This window comes from Falco biarmicus, chromosome 2, assembly GCF_023638135.1.
Source record: "Falco biarmicus isolate bFalBia1 chromosome 2, bFalBia1.pri, whole genome shotgun sequence".
In the NCBI taxonomy this organism is placed as follows: domain Eukaryota; kingdom Metazoa; phylum Chordata; class Aves; order Falconiformes; family Falconidae; genus Falco; species Falco biarmicus.
Genome location: NC_079289.1, coordinates 101,324,656 through 101,346,120, shown reverse-complemented (window position 1 = coordinate 101,346,120; position 21,465 = coordinate 101,324,656). Strand labels below are relative to the sequence as shown.

Here is a 21,465-nt window from a genome sequence, read left to right as displayed (position 1 = left end):
TTGTGTTTAAACAAAGTTTTTGACAAGTGCCAACAAACTTAATGGCCCTTCTGAAGAAAAAGCATCTTTTTTTGTTTGGCAGTTGTAAAAGGTTTCCTAGGGTAGGTAAGGCTGTTACTGTCTCCATTGGGATGGAGCCCAACATTTTCCTGTTGCCAAGCCTCTTACAACAATAAACTCAATTTCAGCATGAAGTGCTTCATATCCCTCTTGTGATTATTTTACATGTCAGCTCCAGACACTCCCACATGGCCCTGTCCACTTCCCTTTCTCTCAGATGCTTCCCCTCCTTCCTCCCGCTGCAGCCCTGTTCTGGGTGTCACGGGTTCCCCTCCTCTGCCTGCCCCTGGCTGCAGTGGCTCGTCGTCATCTTCCTTTCTTCTACTGCTTAGTTTCTGAGATCAGGTTTTACAGTATATGTTGTATTTACAGAGGGTGGAGTTTACCAGCACAGAAGCCCTTGAGCAGACTGTGGGACGTGTGCGATAACGAAGTGTAACCGGTGTACCTTGCTGCATGAGAGCTCCAACTCCAAACCAGAAACTATTTAGTAAAGTAAAATTGTTTTCCACCACATCTGAGTCTGGGTTGCACGGGTGGGGGTTATACCATTCATATGGTGTAAACCTGTGGCAGTTAACAAAAACAATCTGTAAACATTAAATAGAGTACACACAGCGGCAGCAAACCTGCTGAACAACGCACAAAGTGAGGAGGTTAATGAAGGAAACAAGAAAAAGAAAACCTCAGCCGAAAGGCTGTCCGCGGGATGTCTCACAGCTGCCTCTGTACAAGCTGTGGAGCAGTGCTGCAATGCCAGGAGCCGCTTTCACAGTCCCAGATCTAGCACAGGGCTACTTCCTTACTCCTCCAGCTCTCCGTTACAGCTCTTGGGGGTGAGGCTGCTGCAGTGCCCCACGGCTTCCCTGCCCGCGCTGCTGACAGACAGACAGACATTTGCGGGGGCAGGGGGACACCTGGAAATCACATGGCTGCTCCCTGGTAAAGCATTTAAAAAATAATGAAGGAGTAGAAGTCCTCTAAAGGCAACCATCATTAGCTGTCTGTAGCCGAGATGCTGGATGCTGAACGTGCTCTCCCTGCGCGAGGCTGCCACGGCAGTGGGAAAAAAGGCTGCCGGTCCTTTGAAGGCATTTGGGAGCAATTGCAGTGCCTGTACATTCTAGGGTCACGTTGTCGGCATTGCAGGGAGAGAATTACACAGAGGAGCACCTTTAATGGAAGAACTCTGCCCTATTTCCCGCACACCATCCTGCAACTGCAAACTGTGCCCCTTCTGCTCTGCACAACACTTGGCAGAGCTAAGTTAAGGACCATTTCTCCCCAAGGTACCTTGTCTGCTATTGCTTCCCACAGCTGTGTGGCTTGCTGCATACTTCCTTATAAAGTTTATGAATATAGCTTAAATTGACAATGTCATGCCCATACATTTTAATTACTGTTTTGACAATAAAGCATTGAATTTATGCACAGTTGCAAGCAGAGTGCCTTGCTTAGCTGAAGCAATGAACTCTGATTATAATGAACCCACTAATTGAAACAGTATGTAGCTTAGGATGCCATTAGCTGCACAATATTACCATTACTAGTACAATACTATTAAAAATCGTAACAAAAGGCACAGTTTTCAGGTTTAAGATACAACAGTTTTGCATACACCAGTTAAAAGAAAAGCGATCACCAAATTATATGTTTCAGATTTGTGCTAGAATAATGGAAGCAACTGTTGTGTAGTAACAAAATTGTCCCCAACCCTGTTGGTGCACATTTGGGGAAACAACCTTAGCAAGAGACCCAGAATTAGGACCTGTAGGTTGCCTGAGCTGCCAACCGCCATAGAATTGAAGAGGTCCCACGCTAAGCGTTCACCCACAGGGTCCCGGAGTGTTAACACAGGACAGTAAGAAGATGTACAAATAACTCTGCCTGACCTCACTGGGAAGTCCAAGGCTGGGACCTTGCACTGTTTCACACAACCACCATGTTCAGTAGGTTGGCCTCTAATGTCTCCATCACCGGAAGAGCAGAACAGCCATTGCTAGAAAGTGGCAATGAAATTCTGGCAGCAAAACTCTTCCTGCCAGACTGGATTTTTACAGCTCTAGGTGTATATATCAATGTGGTACCAGGGTATGTATTTCTTTTTCACCTTGAAGCAAAAGCTGATTTTCTTCTGTGTTTCTATTGCTGTGCCGAGCTCTAAGAAGAGGCTGGCTTCCAACACAGCTCTATGTCAGTGCTCAGGCCTGCTGTTTTTCTGGCCATTCTTCCCTGGTTTTCTCCCTCTTTGGGCCTTGAGCAGTAGCTATGCTGAGTTTTCTGATAAAGATGAGATGCTCAAGGTCACCTAAACACCTTCTTATATAGGCTCCGTGTGACATTATTCACCACTGGTGGCTACCTCAGCTACCTAGCTCTACCGTCATTCACAACATTGACACCAACAGCACAATTTATATGGCATTAACAGTAAAAGGAAATTTAGGCAGAAAATGCCTTGCTCATTCACTGCCAGGGTACTTACAAAAAGAGTTTTTTCAGTCTGTAACCCTTCACAGTGATAAAAATTTCAGTGTTTGAGTTTAAAAATTAATATAACAACGACAGTGCTACATAAGGCTCAAAGACAAATGAGAAATTATTTAGCTGCTGAAAAGTCTGAAGAAATAACAGGAAGATTATCCCAGTCTATGAAAATTATTCCCAAGTATTTGTCTTCCATGAACTGATGTCAAAATACTGTTAACCGTTTAATTTACTGTAGCAGTGTTAAAAAGTAGATGCTTCCTGAGGTTCTTCAAACCAATCTAACCAATATTTGCTGAAACGTTCGGCGAATCTTACAGAAATTTTGATGTATTTGGAGACATGAACAGGTCTAGATGTGGACTGTAAGAATGGCTTAGCTTCATGGAATAGATTAACATTTATAAAGTCTAAAGTAAATTAAGATGACATGTGAACACAATTTTGTGTAGTTCTTCAGCCTATGTAGTTGCCATCTAATCAGGCACTGCTTTTAGGCATCAGTTCAAAAAAGGCATTTGTTTCAGAAAAAAAAAAAATCAGTTAACTGTTTTGCTGGACTGGTACGTTCTTTTCCTCTTTTCCTAGAATAGGTGGCTTATGAGAGTGATATGCAAACTTGTTATATTTCAGTTGTTACAAGTCAGATTTTGTGCTGTCTTATGAATATGTGTGGGTCTATACCTCTAATGACATTTAAGCCTTTTAGTTAATTTTAGCTAAATTCGACAAACAGGTAGAGGCCTTAGAGGTTATTATGCTTCTGCAAGTGTTGTGAAACGTTCCAATAGCAGCCCCACTAGGAGAGAAGCTGCAGGATGAGCTCACAATTTGTTATCTATCAGTTAATCTGCATGGGAAAGATCCCCTATAAATCCTTCAGCTGCAGGGAAAGCAAATAAACAGACAAAGAAACTTCAATTGGCGATCACAATCCACCATGAGACACAAATCTGTAGGGAAATCAGGCTTCATTAGTTACGCTGTTCCTGGAACTACTGCTTTTTAGAAAGATTCCGGAAACAAAATGTATCACAGTTACACAGAGCAAACCTATGGATTTACCCAAAGGCTACACTGTGATCTGGAGTAATATTTAACAACCAAGAAAGAAAAGCGAACAGGTTTCATAGACGATGATTTGTGAGCACTGTATGTTTCCCTTTGGTTTGCTCTGGGCCACACATCTGCATGTAGGCATCTCTGCGTGCAAACAGAGGACCCTGATGCTTATTTATTCTTGTAAACTCGATGCTGTTATTTAAAAAAATAGAAGCACCGAGGTTAACTCGGGCTTTGTTTTCCCTTCCGCCTGTTCTGAGGTGGAGAGAATTGTGGGATGTTTTTAGTTTTGGCACACAACTGCAGAGAAGTCAATCTCTCACAGTCAAGCAGATTTAATATTAGTCATGAATGAGATCATGATTTGCATACAGTAAGAGCTATTATTTATGGTACAGTGAGCCACTGCAAGAGCTTGTGGGAAGTCATGACTAATCGTATACAGCCCCATAGGTGCCAGGGATGGATAAGCTCTTCCTTTTACCTAGAGCCAACACTAATAAGTTAAACCGTGATCTCTCCTCCTCAAACTCCCTCCTCCTTCTTCACATTCTCAGCAATTTAGAGGAAAAAGCAAATCCCACAAATTTCTGTGCTTTGGTACCAGTATAGAAAAACACAAACAAGCAAAGCATTCACATAAGTTGTCCACCTGGAACAAGGGTTGTTCAGTGGACCACAGAGAAATGTATGTCCAGGGCCAGTCACTCTCAGCAGAACTGCTCATGTCAGTAAAAGTTTTGCAGGGCTGTGTCTTTTGATTAAAGGAAACCAGTGAATTGGAGGCAAAGCAGCAAGAGCTTAATTTGACCTGGCTCACACAGAAGTGGAAGTCAGGCACAATGTGATATATTATCAGAGTTAATTTTTCAGATTACAATTATTTCATGACTTTTGAATGAGGTATGTGCATTTATACATTGGAATATATACATTATTGCTGACTTCCTAAAGTCAAATGCCATTATTTGCAATAAAAAACTGCAGCATTTCTGTAATTTTTGCTGTGATGTGAATGTGTGGACTTCCACTGATACACCACTTCTTTTCTTATATTTCATAGCATAAATGTTTTCTCAGGCTATTTTCCATGCACTTTATTAATGTGGAATATATTGTTGTGTATGCAAAACAATACATAGCGGAACTGGGGAAAGGCTTAATTAGCGATCCTCAGTAAAAGGAACCCCAATGTGAATGTCTGTGAAGCGCTAATAAAAATATCTATGTTTTAATTCATACGAAGGCAATAATAAAGGATGAGATCAAATAAATAGAGTTGGAAATGAAATTCCAAGGCCACTATCTGAAGAAAAGGACAATAACTATGTCAATTTGGAGTCCAGGTGTATTCAAGAGCATAGAAAAAAAGTACGCCTCAAATGACCAATTTCCTCTGACAAGTTTCTAAGTTCATTTTCTTTCATGCTTGGTTTGCTCTTGTTTAAAGCCCTAGAGCAACTGACTCCCAGACTGTGGTCCATGCTTTCTGAAGGCCATGATAAGTAGCTTGTATCCAGGTTTGTGAGACCATATCAGCTGTCTAGAGTTTTTAAGGTAAAGTTCAATGATAAGGGTAGAGTGCTCTGCTGGCCCTCTGGAGATGTGGCTGTGTGGTACACTGGCCCAGACATTTTCTGGCACACCTGCCTTTGCGAACTTTATGAGCTTTGGCTTCATCTGGAAAAGCAGTGTGTATGTGCTTATTTACTGCTGGTTTTGAATGGGGACATGACTGGGAGACTGCCACTGGCAGGCAGGGCACACCTCAGGGCAGCGCTGGGAGAGAGACCGGAGTATACTTCACCTTGCAGATTGTCCTCTCTGGGAAAAATGTGTCCAAGCCACGTTATTTTGTATTTTCAAGGGGATATTACCTGACCTAATTAACATCTTTCAGCAAAAAGGTGTTCACATCCTTTTTCTTACCTTTTAACTGTATGGACTGCTAGTGGAAAAGAGAGGTGCTTACATGCAAGTAATATAAAGTGCTTTTCAACATGTAGTCTGCTGAGGTGTTGCGCACTGACAAAGAAAGGCTGACACATTTCATCAGATATTTCTCTCCTTTCAGCCCTTAAGGAAAGTAAAATCTCACCACATTGCAATATATAAAAGTGATAGTAGTGTTGATGTGAAAACAGCAAGAGACTTTCTAGAACATTATGTTTTAGGGCTGGATAAAACCCTTAGGATAGTATTATACGACATCTAGTTCGCATAGCCCATGCAACACCTGCGGGAGGAGAGGTAGTTAATGTGGATGCATCTAAAACTACATCTTTGACTTACCTTGCAATGACAAAGAGGACACAACTGACTCCAAGGCAGGCTAGGAGAACATACATCCAAATATCAGGAGAAAGAGGGTTTAAAAAGGAGAAAACACCAGGATTTGTCCCATTGGGTTTTCGATACAAGATACTGATTCCAAGAGTCATGAAGGGCTTGGAAAAATCAATTACTTTCTCTCTTACATAGGTAATAGTGAGAGGAGCAACGGCCAGATCAGCTTTCTGAAAACACAAAAGCGAAAATACTCATTCTTTTTCATGTTCATCACACTATGATCCCTTCCATTTTTTCCCCCAAGTATTAAAAGCTAAGCCAAATTAGACTATAAATCTGAAGAGTGCAACCAAATTTAACATTGATGGGGTGTTAGTTGGTACACAATACTGTTTCCTCTTTTTGCAGGCAGAGGGAAATCTGTGACTTTCACATGAGTAGGAGAGGTATGACCAGGGGCATGGGGCTCGGTCCTGTGTAATGGGGCAGACTGCGAGTGAGGGCTGCCAGAGCGTCTGGGAAGGGGCATCCTACATTCACACGGCAGAGGCTGCCACAGGGGAGAGATGGGCTGGAAGCTTAGCCTTTGCTGTTGGAGTTTGTAGCCAAGGTGTGGACAGGACCTGTGCTAGGTCAGTGCCGTTGCCCCACTGGGGGTGGTTTCCCTCCACACCTGCAAATGGTTGGTTCAGATGTACTGGTGTAGAGATGACTTCCTGCTCTGACAAGTGTCAATAAAGACAGACCAGTGGCTCTAGAAAAATGAAAACTAAAGCAAATGTTTCATTTGGGCTGGCTTCATGTAAAGAGTACCACAGGTGAAAGAAGAATGAAGAGAGGATTCAAACTTACATGATCTATGAGTTCTTTGACCATCCCATTCCACTCTCCTTTGTCATTCTGGGCTCCATATTTACCATCAGAAACTAGTTTGACCTCATAGATGAAGCCTAAAATATTTGACAGCTCCTTTAGTAGGTCCAGACAATAACCTTCAAATCTGTCATTTCCATACAAGGGCTTGTCAGACTTCTTGTACATAACATAGGGATCTTCCTATAGGAAAAGACAGTAGACATGTAGCAATAGAAATAAGGTTTTATTTTGGATTATATCAGTTTCCCTAAATTATGTTGATACTTTAAAAATGGATTGCAATTAGATGGAAACCAGTAATTTACTGTGTCCATTAAAAGCTGTTTTAGGTGTGTTAACAAATTGAGTGAATCAATTAGTGATAAGCAAAAGGGCCCTAATTTTCAGTGGAACAGACCATTCATAGCTCCCAGGAGCTTCAATTAAAGTAGTGCTTAGCAGCACCAAAATGAGACCCAAGATCTGTGCTCTACATTGTCCCATCCTAAGGGACAGGAAAGGATACTGAAGGAGAGAGAAGCCTAAATAACAGAAAAGAGGATCATAAGGGGAATCTAAAATTTTATATTCTGTGGAAGATGAATCTTTATTGAAAAAAACCCTCAAATGTACAAGGTCACTGTAAGTTGACTGGGTATTCACATGAGGGAGTGGAGAACAGCATAGGTAGGTTGTAAAGTACCTTGTTGCTTTTCTGTTTAAAGGATTTTGGATAGAAGAATATCTGGGCAAGCAGGTTTCTGCAGTTTAATGTGGCAAAACACCTCTGGCAATAGAAAAGGAATGTAGAGGAGCCTTTGAGCTCTTTCCCTCCTCCTGAGGAATTAGGCAGAATAATTGAAAAAAAGTGGCATTACTGGCCAGGCAGAAAGCATGAGGCAAAACAACTCATAAATACCCAGCTGCGTATTTTCCATTTATCATAGTTAAGGCCATAACTCAGTCTTTCTATCTGCTCTTTGCTATTTTCTTTCTGTCCTCTTCATCTCATTTTCAGTAAAAAGGAAGGATGCGTAAGCACTGACTACAAAGCTGGGTATCTGTGTGTGATAATTCTTCTGGTAAGAAAAGTGTGCAGGGTTTGCCTCTGAAATATTGAAGTAAGCTAAACATTTCTGGAGGTGGAGGTTCCCAAGAGCCTTTCTTTGGCAGCAGGGTATTTTTGAATCGATCTTGTGGGTAGATGAACGTGTACGTCGATTCTGAGTCTACATCAAAACAACTGCTCGAAAGCAGGCTAGTTTAACAAATCATTTTTAGTGTGGAAGAAAACAGCCATGGAGTGCAATGTGGAGGTGGCAAAGGTGGCCACAGAGAGCCCTGCAACTCAGCATCAGCAGTCCCTGCATCCTACAGTGTGGCTGACGGTGCCACCTCTGCCCGGTGAGACCTACCAAAATGGTGGTGACGATCAGTGTCCGGTTAGCCAATGAATCCGTGATGTTGGTCGACCGATCCTTGTTGCTGTCCGTCATGTTAAGGCCACTGTATGAGTTCCAAACCCCGATCTGCACAGAAGAGAATGGGTGAGCGGCTGCCTGGTTGCAGTGAGCCGAAACATTTCCCTAAATGCTCACCACCTAGCAAAGGTGCACTGGCTCTAGTCACCACAGAAAGAGACACCAGCAGTACGAAATGCTAAAGAAGGGAAACAACTGTAGGTCCGAGTAAGGCAGCAACATCAAATGGCTGATTTAGAAAACACAGGGAATATACTGCCCTTTCAAAAGCAGGTGGAAATGAACAAGCTGTAAGAGTATAAGGCATGTCAATACTGTGGCATACTAGGCAATTTGCTACAAAAGTGGAACATGTTGACTTTGTTTCCTGCTAAAAAATGTCAAATGTCTGTTTTTATGATTTTTTTAAAAAATTTGTAAATGGTAGAGTTGAAACATATGGCAAGACCTCTCTCTTCCAATACAACAGATTAAAAGCTTGAATAAATATGTTGAGGCAGATTGATGGATGCATTGGCCTTTTGCTTCCGCTGTGCCTTCAGCAGGTTTAGCAAAGATTATTCTGTCATTTCTTGAATGCTATGTATGTCAGAGCTATCAAGGTGATACCATTTCACACACTGATCAGTATTTGTTCAGTAAATACAAGTGACCAAAGGCAAATTCCTTTCTAGCCCCAGAGATATTGACAAATTTCAGTATTTAGTGCCCAATCCAAAGCCTCAAGGGGAAGATCTTCGCGATTTCAGTGGATTTGGATCTACACCTTGTGAAGGCAGAAATTATAAGCCTGTTGATTTATTCAGATAAACATTTACTTAAACACAATGAAAGCATCTTTTTTTTTTTTTTCTCCTTTGGATTTACTTACATAGCATGGCTGAGGGCTGATGTGAGAAAACTCCAGGCAAGGAGCTGGCTCATCTGATTTAGCTTGTATGGGAGATTTGTAGAGAGCAACAGACAGATGGCTTGGGGCACTGACACTGGCCATCCACAGAGCCCTTCACATCCCTGTGCTGCTCTGCCAGCATGTTTCAGCTCTACCTGAGAGGGAACCACTTTCAGATCCTCCCTTCTGGGATTTTCAGTAAAGCTGCCAACTAAGTCTAAGACAAAACTGACTGACTTGCCCGGTGCACTGAAGGTCTCTATCTGCAGTCAGATGCCCAGTCATTTCAGACCCAGGCTGGGCTCTTTGGGTTTTGTTTTTTTTTTTTTGGGGGGGGGGGATGTTAACTGAAGCAGAGATGACATTGCTTTTGTGCCAAACCCAGCAGATTAGTTTGTGCCTGCTGAGTATGGATTTGGGGTAATAAATGTATTATTTCAAACAAACTTTGGGTTTGTGTCCCTGGGTGCCATTACTTTCACCTTTCACAAACTTTGTTTCCAAGGTATCCTTAATGGGATAGTCATGCCGTTTTTTAAAATTAATTATTCAAGCATTTATCAGTCAATCCTTTTGTTTCCAAAAGTAGATCAGGTTGGGAAATTGATCTTTAAAGTACACAGGAAATAAAATGTTGGACGTTATGATAGCTTGTGTCAGGAATACAGTAAATAACCAGTGCCCTTGAATTTACATCAGGGTGGTTGAGTTTTTTACCATTCTGCTCATTGTTATGGACTTGATATGCTTTTATCGGCTCACAGCAGGGAAGAGGAGAACAACCATGAAGAACATGGAGTGCCACAGTCACAGTGCATACAAAACACACCAGAAGAGACCACTCTATGTCTGGATAAAAGAATGACACCGCAGGTCAACCTTGATTAGAGTGATGGAGGAGGTTGGAGGGGCACTGGAAGAATGAGATCAAGGTAGTACATCACTATGGTGAATCTGGGGGATTTATTGCAGTTTAGTGACAAGTTTGAGAGGTGTCATATGTCCTTCTCAGCAAGCTCGTGCTCTGAACCAGTTGTAATTTGGTTTAAATCAATTCAGCGTAACACAAAATGCCTAGAGTCAAAAGCGAGATTGGTTCAATAGCATTCTGCATGTCAGGTAGGATGATCTATTCACCAGTAATGAGGGAAATGGAGGTCTTTGTGCCTCAACCTGATTCACTGAAGATTAAAACAGGGTTATGAAGTATGTGCTTTATAAGAACACCAAATGAGTGCTGTAAGATGTTTTACACTGGTCTACTCTGTGGCATTAAAAAACGTCCCAAAACAACAAAAACCCAAAACCTTTTTAAACTGTGAATGTGGGAGGAGTGGGAAATAACATCTGTGTGAAATATGTACAAAATATAATTCAAAGCATTATAAGAAATTTTTATTTTGTGACTGCAGAACGCTTTAAAGGTGGTGAATGCAGTTGCTATCGTCTCCTTAAAGAATGGCAGCTGTGGGTTGTACCTCCAGTGGGGAGCAGCGCATGGAGCTGGTCTCTGACTCCCACTTTGGTGCCTTTTCCACCAGGCAGAGGCACCTCATGTTAAAAGAGGGATGAGATTCCTGGGGTAATTTAGATCTTTTATAAACAAGCTTAGTTCCAATTTCCATATGTTAGTGAATGTCAGCACCCACTTAATCATCTATATTATTTTCTGTAAGGAGCTAATAACACACTTGTCAAAATTTTGAGTCAACAATACTCAAACATTGCCTGCACAGTATGCATTTTGTGGGAGGCAAAAAAACCCACAACCCCACATGTTAAAACAGTCCTTGCTGCTGATGTTCATTTGAAATGGTGTAAATTTACCACTCCTGGTGAATCTTAGGTGAATCAGCAAGGATAATAGCTGAGAAAAGGACTGCTTTTGCTGCAGCCAGGAGCCTCTACTCAAAGAGGGAAAAAGCACAGCTCCAAAGAAATAAAATAATAATTAAAAAAATATTTTGGTGAAAATGCTGAATCCTGACAAGATCTTTTTTACTGTTTGGAATAAAGTGTCTCAAGTTGGACTGAAACCTATTCTACCAGAAAAATTCATACTTTTGAATAGACTGTTGTCTCTAAACTGCAATATGAGAGTCACTATCAAAACCCAAAGGATGAGTCTGAGGACCCAGCCCAAAGGTTTTTTGCATCACCTGTCTGTGTACAAACCTTCTTCCACACTTTATATAAATGATTAGAAACCTCGCCAGCAGCCTTGGTACAGAGAAAAATAAACAGAGTGCTTCATTAAAAATGAAAAGAGAACCAGTCTGGAGAGCTGTGTGGGAGCAATTATACGTAAAGTCTCAATTAACCCATCAGCAATTATCATTCAGTCAAGCCAGTGTAGGCAGAGTAAGGGACAGCGCTGTCTCCAGCTGACATGAGCTGGTGGCGTTCCCTGTGTTAGGGATTTTGGATACCCCCAGCAGCCACCTCCCAGGCGGTGGTGGAGGGAGCCCTGCGGTGCCCATCGGGAGCCTGTGTTTGCTGGCCAAGGGCCAGGGAAAAGGAAAAAAACCTAATCTAATCTCAAAAACATGATGAATTTTTAACATCTCAGCTCTCGTTGAGGTTATTATTCCAGCACCTTCTTTCCTCTCTCCCTCATGTCACATTTACTAAAAGTAGTATATGTAAGATAAGTCTAGGTTTTATCTGTATATATGAATTTATCACACCAAGTTATAGCGGCAAGAACTGAGGATAATGTGCACTTAAAATAATTATTTCCATTCAGATAAACATTGCTAGTCTCTAATTCCTATCCCATACCCTGAATTGCAAGGTATGCATTGTAAAATAATAAAAAACCTTATTAGCTCTGTTTTAACTCTGACTTAAATAATCCTGAGAGTATCTGTATTTACCCCAAGCGTGGGAGATTCAAGCTGAGCAGAATGGCCTTTCCTACGGCCCTGTCAAATGAGCTTTTTGTCATTGTTTTACTTAAGATCTGGTTACCTTTTCCGTTCCTTCCTCCTTGAGGCTAATAATGTCCAAATCGAAATCCTTCCGTAAGCCGTCCGTTTTGTTGAAGGTGATGCGCCCTGTTAGACCATCCCACCGTGCCTGTGTGAATACAAAAGCACTCCTCCCTGTAACGATTAGTACGAACTACTCCAAAGCCATAATAAATTTTGCATTTTAGTTTAACAGTAGCATTGAATCACTTCCAAATCATTTTTTTTAAAGATGTGTGGCTTTGTTACTTCAATAAAAAACACTTTCTTCAACTTTTCTGTTATTTAGTTTCTCTTCAATATGTTTTGTATTTTACAATCAGGCACAAGTTTGTGACAGTTTATATGTATTCATTTACATATGTCTGGTATTGTATTAAAAAAGGTATACTGTGAAAGGAAAGAAAATGAAAATGAAATATGCACTACACGTGCCCAAGGAAGGGGCAGTTCTGCACTGCGTGTCATGATTTAACCCCAGCTGGCCAATAAGTACCACGGGGCCACTTGCTCACTCTCCCCCCACCCCACAAGAGGATGGGGAGGAGAATCAGAAGAAAGATAAAAATCATGGATTGAGATAAGAAGAATTAAACAGTTAAAATAGGATATAATAATAATAGTAATGAAAAACCCAAGGGAAAAATCCCCAAGTGATGCAAATGCAATTGCTCACCACCCACTGACCGATGCCCAGCCAGCCCCCCAGCAGTGACTGGCAGCCCCCGGCCAACTCCACCCCAGTTTATATACTGGACATGATGTTCTATGGTATGGAATATCCCTTTGGCTAGTTGGGGTCAGCTGTTTTGGCTGTGTCCCCTCCCAGCTTCTTGTGCACCTACTCAATGCTGGAGCATGGGAAACTTGAAAAGTCCTTGATGTAGAGTAAGCATTGCCTAGCAACAACCGAAGCATCAGTGTATTGTCAACATCATTCTCATACTAAATCCAAAACACAGCACTGTACCAGCTACTAAGAAGAAAACTCTATCAGAGACAAAACCAGGACAATAAGAATTCACCAAGAAATTAAAAAAGGAGTCTGATTTGTCCAGGCTTTGGGTCTGAACCTTGGATTATGACAGCCTAAATCCATCAGCTTTTTTAGCCCAGCTTAGGACCTTCTAAGTTCTCCATGGTGAATGGGTAACAAATGGCAATCAGTGCTGAATAGGATCCCCCAGAAAGTCCTTAGTGAAGGAAGGTAGCTAACCATCCCAAGTCACCAAAGCTTTCTCAACACTGCAGCTGTGCATTCCCTAGCCTCATGTGATAGATGCTTCCTCTGCTACTCATGGACAAGAAATCCAGATTTTTCCCCGAAGAGAAAAATGAAAGAAGGGCTTTTGTCTTTCTTACTTGATTTCTTGGACATTTTGTGGTTAAACATCCCCCACCAGCACTGGACTCCTAATGTCCTGGACTTTGGTGAGCTGTTTCACTAATCCCCACTCAGTTTGCACTCCCAAGGAAGAAGACACAAGTTCCCAAGTCAGCAAACAAGGTGTATCATTCCTAATTGCAGAGCGCTGCCACTGCCTTTATAGTGTAAGGTACACAAGTCTTACATACGTGTTTAAAGTACAGCATTATGTGTTGCATATGATCAGGTTTGGTCCAGGAAGCATTTTACAGTTCCATCATAATTAAGTGAAATCACATTTTCATTTTTAAAATATATTAAACATTAGTTTAAATATTTAACAGAGTAAGTTAGATTGGTGGACTTCGTATATCAGTTTGTATAGCCACGATGATTCCCTGTGCTGCGAAAGCTTCTTCAGCGCAACAGAACAGGATCAATGTCCAGAACTAACTTTCTCTGCAATTTAAGTTTTTTGTATCTTGTAAGCTTCCCAACAAGCTCACTTTCTTTTAAATGAGACCTGTCTCTCATACAGCCCCTGTTTTGTCTCCAAGGCTGAAGCTTACATATAAAAGAAAGTATTTTCTGGATTTCAAACTGCGGATGATTCTTATAACTTATTTTTGGGAGCTCCCACATTAGACAGAATTATTTAAAGATACAAGAAAGGCTGATGACAAATGATGTCATAGCTTCTTCATGTGTGTCATCCACATAATTCTTAAATTACAAGCTTTTCTACTGCACATTGTTATTTGTTTCATTTAATTTGCTGTGGACTGATGACATAAGGAAAATTGCATTACAAATCAGCAGACTTACAGAATGGTGTCTTCCCTTCCTGTTAAACCTAAATTCTAGCTCTGAATCTGAAGGATTTAACCTTAGATGCTGGAGTGTTACTACCATGTGTGCGAGACAGCTCTGGTGTATCTAGGATTTTGCAGAAATATAGCAGGATTTTGAAGCATGCTTAAGTAAAATAAGAATGAAAAGCACAAATACAATGAAATTGCTATGAGACCTTCCATCTTAATGGTGCGTGAACACACAAAAATCTCAGCTGTAAACAGTGAAACACTTGTGGTTTTGTCTGCTGATATAATTAAGATAGCACGAGAGGACACATAATGAATTTCATTATATAATACCTCTTTTCCAGTCTGTCTTTTTATTACTGTGACATGACCCCCATCTTTTATTCATAAAGATGGAACATTTTTTAAAATATGATCTTTAGAGATCAATTCCTCCTCAGAGGGCAATTTACTTCTGTGAAATGCTCAGATTTATTGATTACATATCAGATGCTCAGCTTCTCTGCTAACGTGATATGATCTTGAATAAAGGAACCAATATGTTATTTTTGGAAATGGTATCAGGAGCCTGCATCTCTATTTTCATAAAAAAGATTCATATGGTGAAATGCTAGCTCACTTTTGAAAATAGGCATCAGTGCTTCTACCCCCACACTAAAAGAAATGGAAGGAAAAAATGTTACAAGGTGCATAGGTGTATGCTTACATTTCAGGGTAGCAGAGAAGTGCAAATAGCTTTTGTCTAACTTAAGTTCCACTTAGACCATCAAATAATGACCCAAATGTGACTTAAATTGTAAACAGAACTCAGGGAACATTTCTCAGGAGAGTTAAACTAAAATATTGAAGTTTTTTTCAGACCTTAATTCTGAGGCACACATTTCAAATACCATTTGAATTCTAAACTTAATTTCTGATTTTTATTTTATTTATTCTAATTAAAAATAAAACATCTGGGTTTGAACCCAGTGAGCATAATTTTATTTCTGTCTTCAAGACAGTTGTGGTGCCTGTGTAGGCAGCACATCTAGACAGAGAGGTGATGTTTCTGTCCTGATCAGAAACAAAAGTTTTCCCTAAGAAACTAGGAACCTATGGTCCATCCCAGGCCATCTGATATTTACGGTAAAACTTCCAAGCTTCTAATACGACTTTAGTCTAGAGCACAATTGCCTGCTGCATGCAAAGACAGTGAATTGCATCGTTGCTCCAAAATCATAGCTGCATACCACCACGTCTAGGTGTCTGTCAGGTAAATCAAGGATGCGAGTACTTATTAAGGTGCCGTGTTCAGGCAAACAGAATAGGCAGCAATTTAACAAACAGAAATGAAGCAGAACTTTCTGAGTAGTCAGAAACCACATGACCGTTTAACACAGCAATGAGATTTCATGCTTTTATATGCAAGATTTATAGCAATTTTAATGTTTCTAGTGACACTCGTGTTAAATGTTACAGGATATAATAGAAGTTGGATTGGAACCTATTCATGTAATTCATCAAAAAAAATTGCTTTTTTGCACTCTGTCCTTACTTTAATATTGGAGGATCTAAGGGCACAATATGAAATTCTTAGGGAGAGAATACATTTTTGGTTTTGTTTGTATAATTTTGAGTAGAGCTTGTAGCTTAATTAAAAAAATGCGATTTTCAGTGGCTTCTGCTTGTAACGTCCTTTGCTTGGCTTAGATCCCAAGGTTGCAAGCTGCCTCTGACAACAGAACCATGAGGAAATGCTGTTCTTTCAGGAGTTTGGTTAGCAGTAGAGCAATCCAGTGTCCGTCTTGTGTTCAAAATAAAGTATCGCATTCTTCAATACTATGTTTTATCAGTTAATTATTATTCCTGTTTCTAAGTTGTAAACAATTGATGACTTGCTCCCATTTATTAAACAAAATGGGGAATTAACTCAATATGTTGGTTTCAACTGGTAGTTGAGAAGCAAACCATTCAGGACCAGCAGCTACTCAGATCTTTTCTTAATAAGCATTGCAAAGGCTGTAGACAGAACAGATTACAGATAACTCTTCAGTCCTCTATGAAGGCTAAAGGTTACCTGACATGGCAAAAATACCCAAAGAAACCTAATTAAAACTGTGAAACTTTCTATCTTTACTACTTTAAAAAACTAAGATTGTAGGCTAACTACAAACTGAAATCTGGGTTTAAATAATGAAATTACAATATTAGTTTCCATATAAATATATTGATGGAAAATCATAACAACAGGAAAATGAAGCTGACTCAGCTCCTAAAAGCAATCACTCCAGAAACTTGCTTCAGATCACACCACCGTCATATGGTCTTTATATAAATTTCCACTTCATCATCTTGAATCAATTACAATAGCAGCCTTAGTTTCAGCCAAAGCAATTCAACAGTTCAATCACAGAATCAATTAGTTCAGCTGCTACCAGACTTACTAAGGTAAAACAACAGGTACATTTCATATTCTGTTTCTTTTGTCTCTACCAGACCTCACTTGTATTCCCAGATTTGTATTAGCAAGACTGACTACATCAAGAAATCATAATGCACAGTGTATATAATCCATTGACTGAGTAAATATTCAGCTTGATGATATAGCCCCAATGGGATATAACTGATTTTGTAGATACTGTATTGCAATACTGCACACAAAAGTGTCAATCTTTCTCAGACAAATTGATTATGGTTTTATTGTGTTTGGGTTTTTTTAATATAGGTTTATTCAAATATTTTAGTTAACAGTTTATCTGCCTATGGCATATTTTCTCTTCCTAAGTCCACTGTCGCAGTGACTGACAGATACTGGATAGCTGTGTTTCAGATTAGACAACTTTAAATTTTTCAAGGTCCCTTTCAAATTGTTCATAGTGCCCTGGCAATACAAAAATGCAAAGGCATAATCTTATTTTAACATTCTACACTATCATGTTTAATAAAGTTTCAGAATGTACAGACTTTTCCATTCTTCTATTGATACTCCACTTATTTCAATAACGTGTGAAATACAAGTTTTTCTAAACCTTTTCATTAGACCTCCACTTGTAATTAATCAAGCAATCTCTTTAGAGTTTCGAACTCAAGTTCTAAACTTTTACTGTTCCCACTATTCAAAAAATAAGACCCGCTATTTTGAATGTATGTCCAGAGCTAATGCTAGAAAAAAACATCTGAGACACAAATACGTGGCTGGAAATGCAAATAAAACTGTGACTGTATTACTGAGAGAATGTGTGTACATATTGAATCTGCTTTAAGTGGTATAAGAAGAAAGTGTCATAACTCTTAATTTTTTTTTTAAATATATAGACAAAAGGAGTTGATAAAACTTCGGAGTGAAAAGCTAAGAAGAAAAGCTATTTCAGCACAGAATTGTGGCAGAAGATGAATTGTTCCATTGTTCAGCTTCAAACCCCTGCACAAAACCATTTCAAGCTTGACTTTGTGCAAGTTATTCAAGAACTTTGCATCTGCTGCTAAAGTCTGAATTATTGTTTAATATGAAAGTATCATAAATTGATGATAAACATCATCTTATATAAAGACTTTTGGAGATAAGTGCAATGCTAAATTACAGTCTTCTTCATTCAAAAGCCTCACAAACGCATCTGGGCACACCCCCCCAAAAAAAACCCCTACCACAACTGACTTGAGAAATTCCCCAAGTAGACAATGGGCCATATTTAGTTACAGATTCTGTAAAACAGTCTCTGTATTTTCTTATTTCTCTCTCTTGCTGTTTGTTTGCAACATTTTGAAACCTTATCCTAAAGCCACACAGTCAGCAGTTTTTCTACAGATTTAATGGGAGCGTGGAACAGGGATGGGTTAGCTGGGCTCTTCAGTGTGGGAGAAGGGCATTCAGAAGCTAGGGTGAAGCCTAATTGAAGATAAGAATATTTTTCTTTACGGTCAGTTCTTTCAATGGCATTATCTTGACCTTTGGTAGGTTGTTTTCCCAAGCACGTTAAAGGTAACCTACAAAGCCAAGTATAATTGGACTAATTTTTTTTTTATTATTATTTTTTATTGGCCAAGTATATTTGTATTTTTAATTCTTGGTGTTATAATCTGCTTATTATCAGAAGTTACTAGGCAAAACTGAACATCAGTTATTGATCTAATGTACATTTCTAATTAACCACAGTTTTGAAGTAAAAGGTAATAATTTATACCACAATCATACCATTGTTTGTCTTGCTCTTTTTAATGATGAATGAAAAAATAGAAAAAATTAATGGCAATCATCTGACCTGGAATTCAGGAAGCATTAGTATTCAACTCCCCAAATTATGCTTGCTCATTTACCATTGCATTAGTGGCAGAGACATGCTAACATCTTGGTCTTTTGGACCTATATAGCTTCTAAAATGAAATCATTATGTGTTTGGACTGAGATTAGGAAATTCATTCTGCTTCTGTGCTGGTTACCAAAATGAGAAACTTGAAAGGAAATCAGTCTTGTCCTGAAGAGAGATTTTACATCATAATTTCCTTCAGCCACCATCTCACTAGAACATTTTCCTTCACCTAAACAGCAACCTAGAGTGAATGACTGCAAAGCAACCTCCACAAGTGCTACTGTCTCCATGCCACTATAGGTAAGCTTCCTTCAGCTTTTAAGAAAAGGTGGCAGAGAAGTACATATGGGGACCTCAACATATCAGGTGCACCAGAGTGACAGACCTGTTCTGTTTAGTCAGTATTACCTGCTTATAAAGAAGGTGAACATCTACTTTAGTTTTGAACCCAAAGGGATTCTGATGAGGGCTGTGGTACTAACTGACATGCAAATGCAGAGGTTGGCAATGACGTCTTTTCCATTGGGTCTTAGACTTATTAACAGAGCTGAACTCTGATGGTTACAGAATTATTAACAATGATTGATGCACATATACTGAGGACATTAATTGTGTTTCTTGATGGTAAGGGACAAGGCAGCGAGTGAGCTCTTCTCATGGTTCCTCGCCCCCCCCCCCCCCCCCCCCCCCAAAGTTTTGCTTCTTGAACACAAAATCAGGTATCTGAAATTTTTTTAAAACATAGGAACGCCTAAAACTACTGTAGCCACACGCTCAGAATACGGATCACTTTTTGCCACAATATCTTCCAACACCATAAATAATAATACTGCTATATACTAAACAAAAAATAATGACCAAGGAAAAGTTCACTTTAATTTTCCTTTGGTTTTCTATCCTTTTGGAAGAGAAGGCTCCTGCTTTATTAGAATTACAGAGACACTTTATAGATTTAAGTCATAGTGATATTGCTTCTCGTTAGAGTGGAAATCATAATGTGCTATGAGCCACACATCAACTTATCAGCTCTTACAATTAATCCTCTTTTTAAAAGAGATCCTCAAGGATTATGGAATTTACTGAGTTAGTGTATGGCTTTTCCATTATCCTGGTCCAGATCTAACATGAGATATAATAAAAAACATTTCAACATTCACCATTACAGGATTTTATCTACCCCACTGAAAACCATGATGCTTCTTAGTCTCTTTACTCTGAAGAGGTCCAGGACTGGAACAGTCACACACTTTCACTAAACAGGACTGGAACGGAAAAGAGGGTGTGTGTGTGAGGCTTGTTCTTAGGAAACTGGTCAAGCAGCTGTTATAAGACTGAGCACACCCCTGCTGTGAAACAAGAGAGGGAAATATTGACGGGGGATTTCTTAGGCAAGTCAGAGGCTGTTCTGTGAGCCACTCCAGAGAACTCATTTCCAGAGCAGTGGCTGACCTTAATGACATTCAGGGATAGTCATATGAAACATTTTTGGTGTGACAAATTTGACAGATGAACCCTGAATACTTAAGGATGACAGCTTAGGTGGGTTCATTTCAGAGCATATGTTTGAAAAGCTTTTGAGTTCCTTTAAAGCTTACACCTATCATATCGCTTTATATCGATACCAGAGATGAGGGAGTAGGCATGAAGAACTGGAAGGGAAGGTCAAACTGCCAGTTTCTCTTCCTAGTAAGAGCAGAGTCTGCTCTTCCTAGTAAGAGCAGAGTCTGTCTTATCATGCACGAACATGACTGACACTGAAGCGCCTAGGTGAGTGTAGTGGTTTAACCCCAGCTGGCAACTAAGTACCACTCAGCCCCTTGCTCACTCTTCCCCCCCTCCCCCTCCCTCCATGGGTGGGATGGGGAGGAGAATCAGAAAAAGGTAAAACACGTGGGTTGAGATAAGAATAGTAAATATATAATAATAACAACAACAACAACAGTCATGAAAACAAGCGATGCACAATACAATTGCTCACCACCCACTGACTGATGCCCAGCCAGTCCCTGAGCAGTGATCAGCTCCTGGCCAGCTCCCCCGAGTTTATATACTGGGCATGATGTTCTATGGTATGGAATATCTCTTTGGATAGTTCAGGTCAGCTGTCCTGGCTGTGTCCCCTCCTGCGCTCTTGTGCACCTGCTCACTGGCAGAGTATGGGAAACTGTAAAGTCCTTGATTTAGAGTAAGCATTACCTAGCAACAACTGAAACATCAGTGTGTTATCAACATTATTGTTAACACTAAATCCAAAACACAGCACTGTACCAGCTACTAGGAAGAAAATCAACTATCCCAGCTGAAACCAGGACAGTGGGATTACTGTTGACTATGAACTTGGAAACCATACCTTTACACTACTGTGTTAATGGAGATTGGGATCCCATAGTAACAGGTATCACTTGCACAGGCAAGACAGTATGTAGAGAAATCCTGTTCCACACAGCTAACAGGCTATATACACTAAGTAGACAAAAGCTGTCATCCATCGTTTATGGAGGGGAATCACAGCATTTTCTTCTACAAGACTTCTTCACCTACATTTTAGGTCCTGCCCCTTTTCTTTTAGAGTGATGTAGCTACAAGCACGGATGGTGAACAGCCTGATCATATCAGCACTCTGGAAGTGCCTATCAAGCAATAACCAGTTTGCCTCGTCAGATAACCACGGCACAGGTTTCGGAACTGTCCTGAAGTGATTTGCTCATGGTTGCGGTGTCCATGTAGAGCCAGGAGCCAAAGCCAAAGCTCTGACGTTCCTGCCCATCATCTTGAGTGGGAAGTGTCCTCCCTAACTGAGCTGTTGTCCTATTACAGTGACATTGACCCATTGAACTACGGGGTTGAAAAGGAGCATCTGTGTGCTTATGTAGTGCAAAGCACCACAAATCAAAGCT

General features: G+C 40.2%; 1 protein-coding gene across 4 annotated transcripts in view; it reads right to left on the bottom strand.

Annotated features, from left to right (window-relative positions):
• Positions 1-21,465, bottom strand: part of GRIK1 (glutamate ionotropic receptor kainate type subunit 1) — a 174,450-nt gene that overhangs the window by 27,217 nt on the left and 125,768 nt on the right. For 2 of the 4 annotated variants that reach the window (XM_056329063.1, XM_056329064.1), the window contains exons 8-13: positions 12,097-12,204; positions 11,302-11,346; positions 8,169-8,282; positions 6,751-6,954; positions 5,902-6,125; positions 509-627 (exon numbers count right to left, since the gene is read on the bottom strand). In XM_056329063.1, coding sequence (XP_056185038.1) covers positions 509-627; positions 5,902-6,125; positions 6,751-6,954; positions 8,169-8,282; positions 11,302-11,346; positions 12,097-12,204 — 814 coding nt within the window. The remainder of the gene's footprint in view (positions 1-508; positions 628-5,901; positions 6,126-6,750; positions 6,955-8,168; positions 8,283-11,301; positions 11,347-12,096; positions 12,205-21,465) is intronic. The other 2 variants (XM_056329065.1, XM_056329066.1) reach the window with 1 other exon arrangement.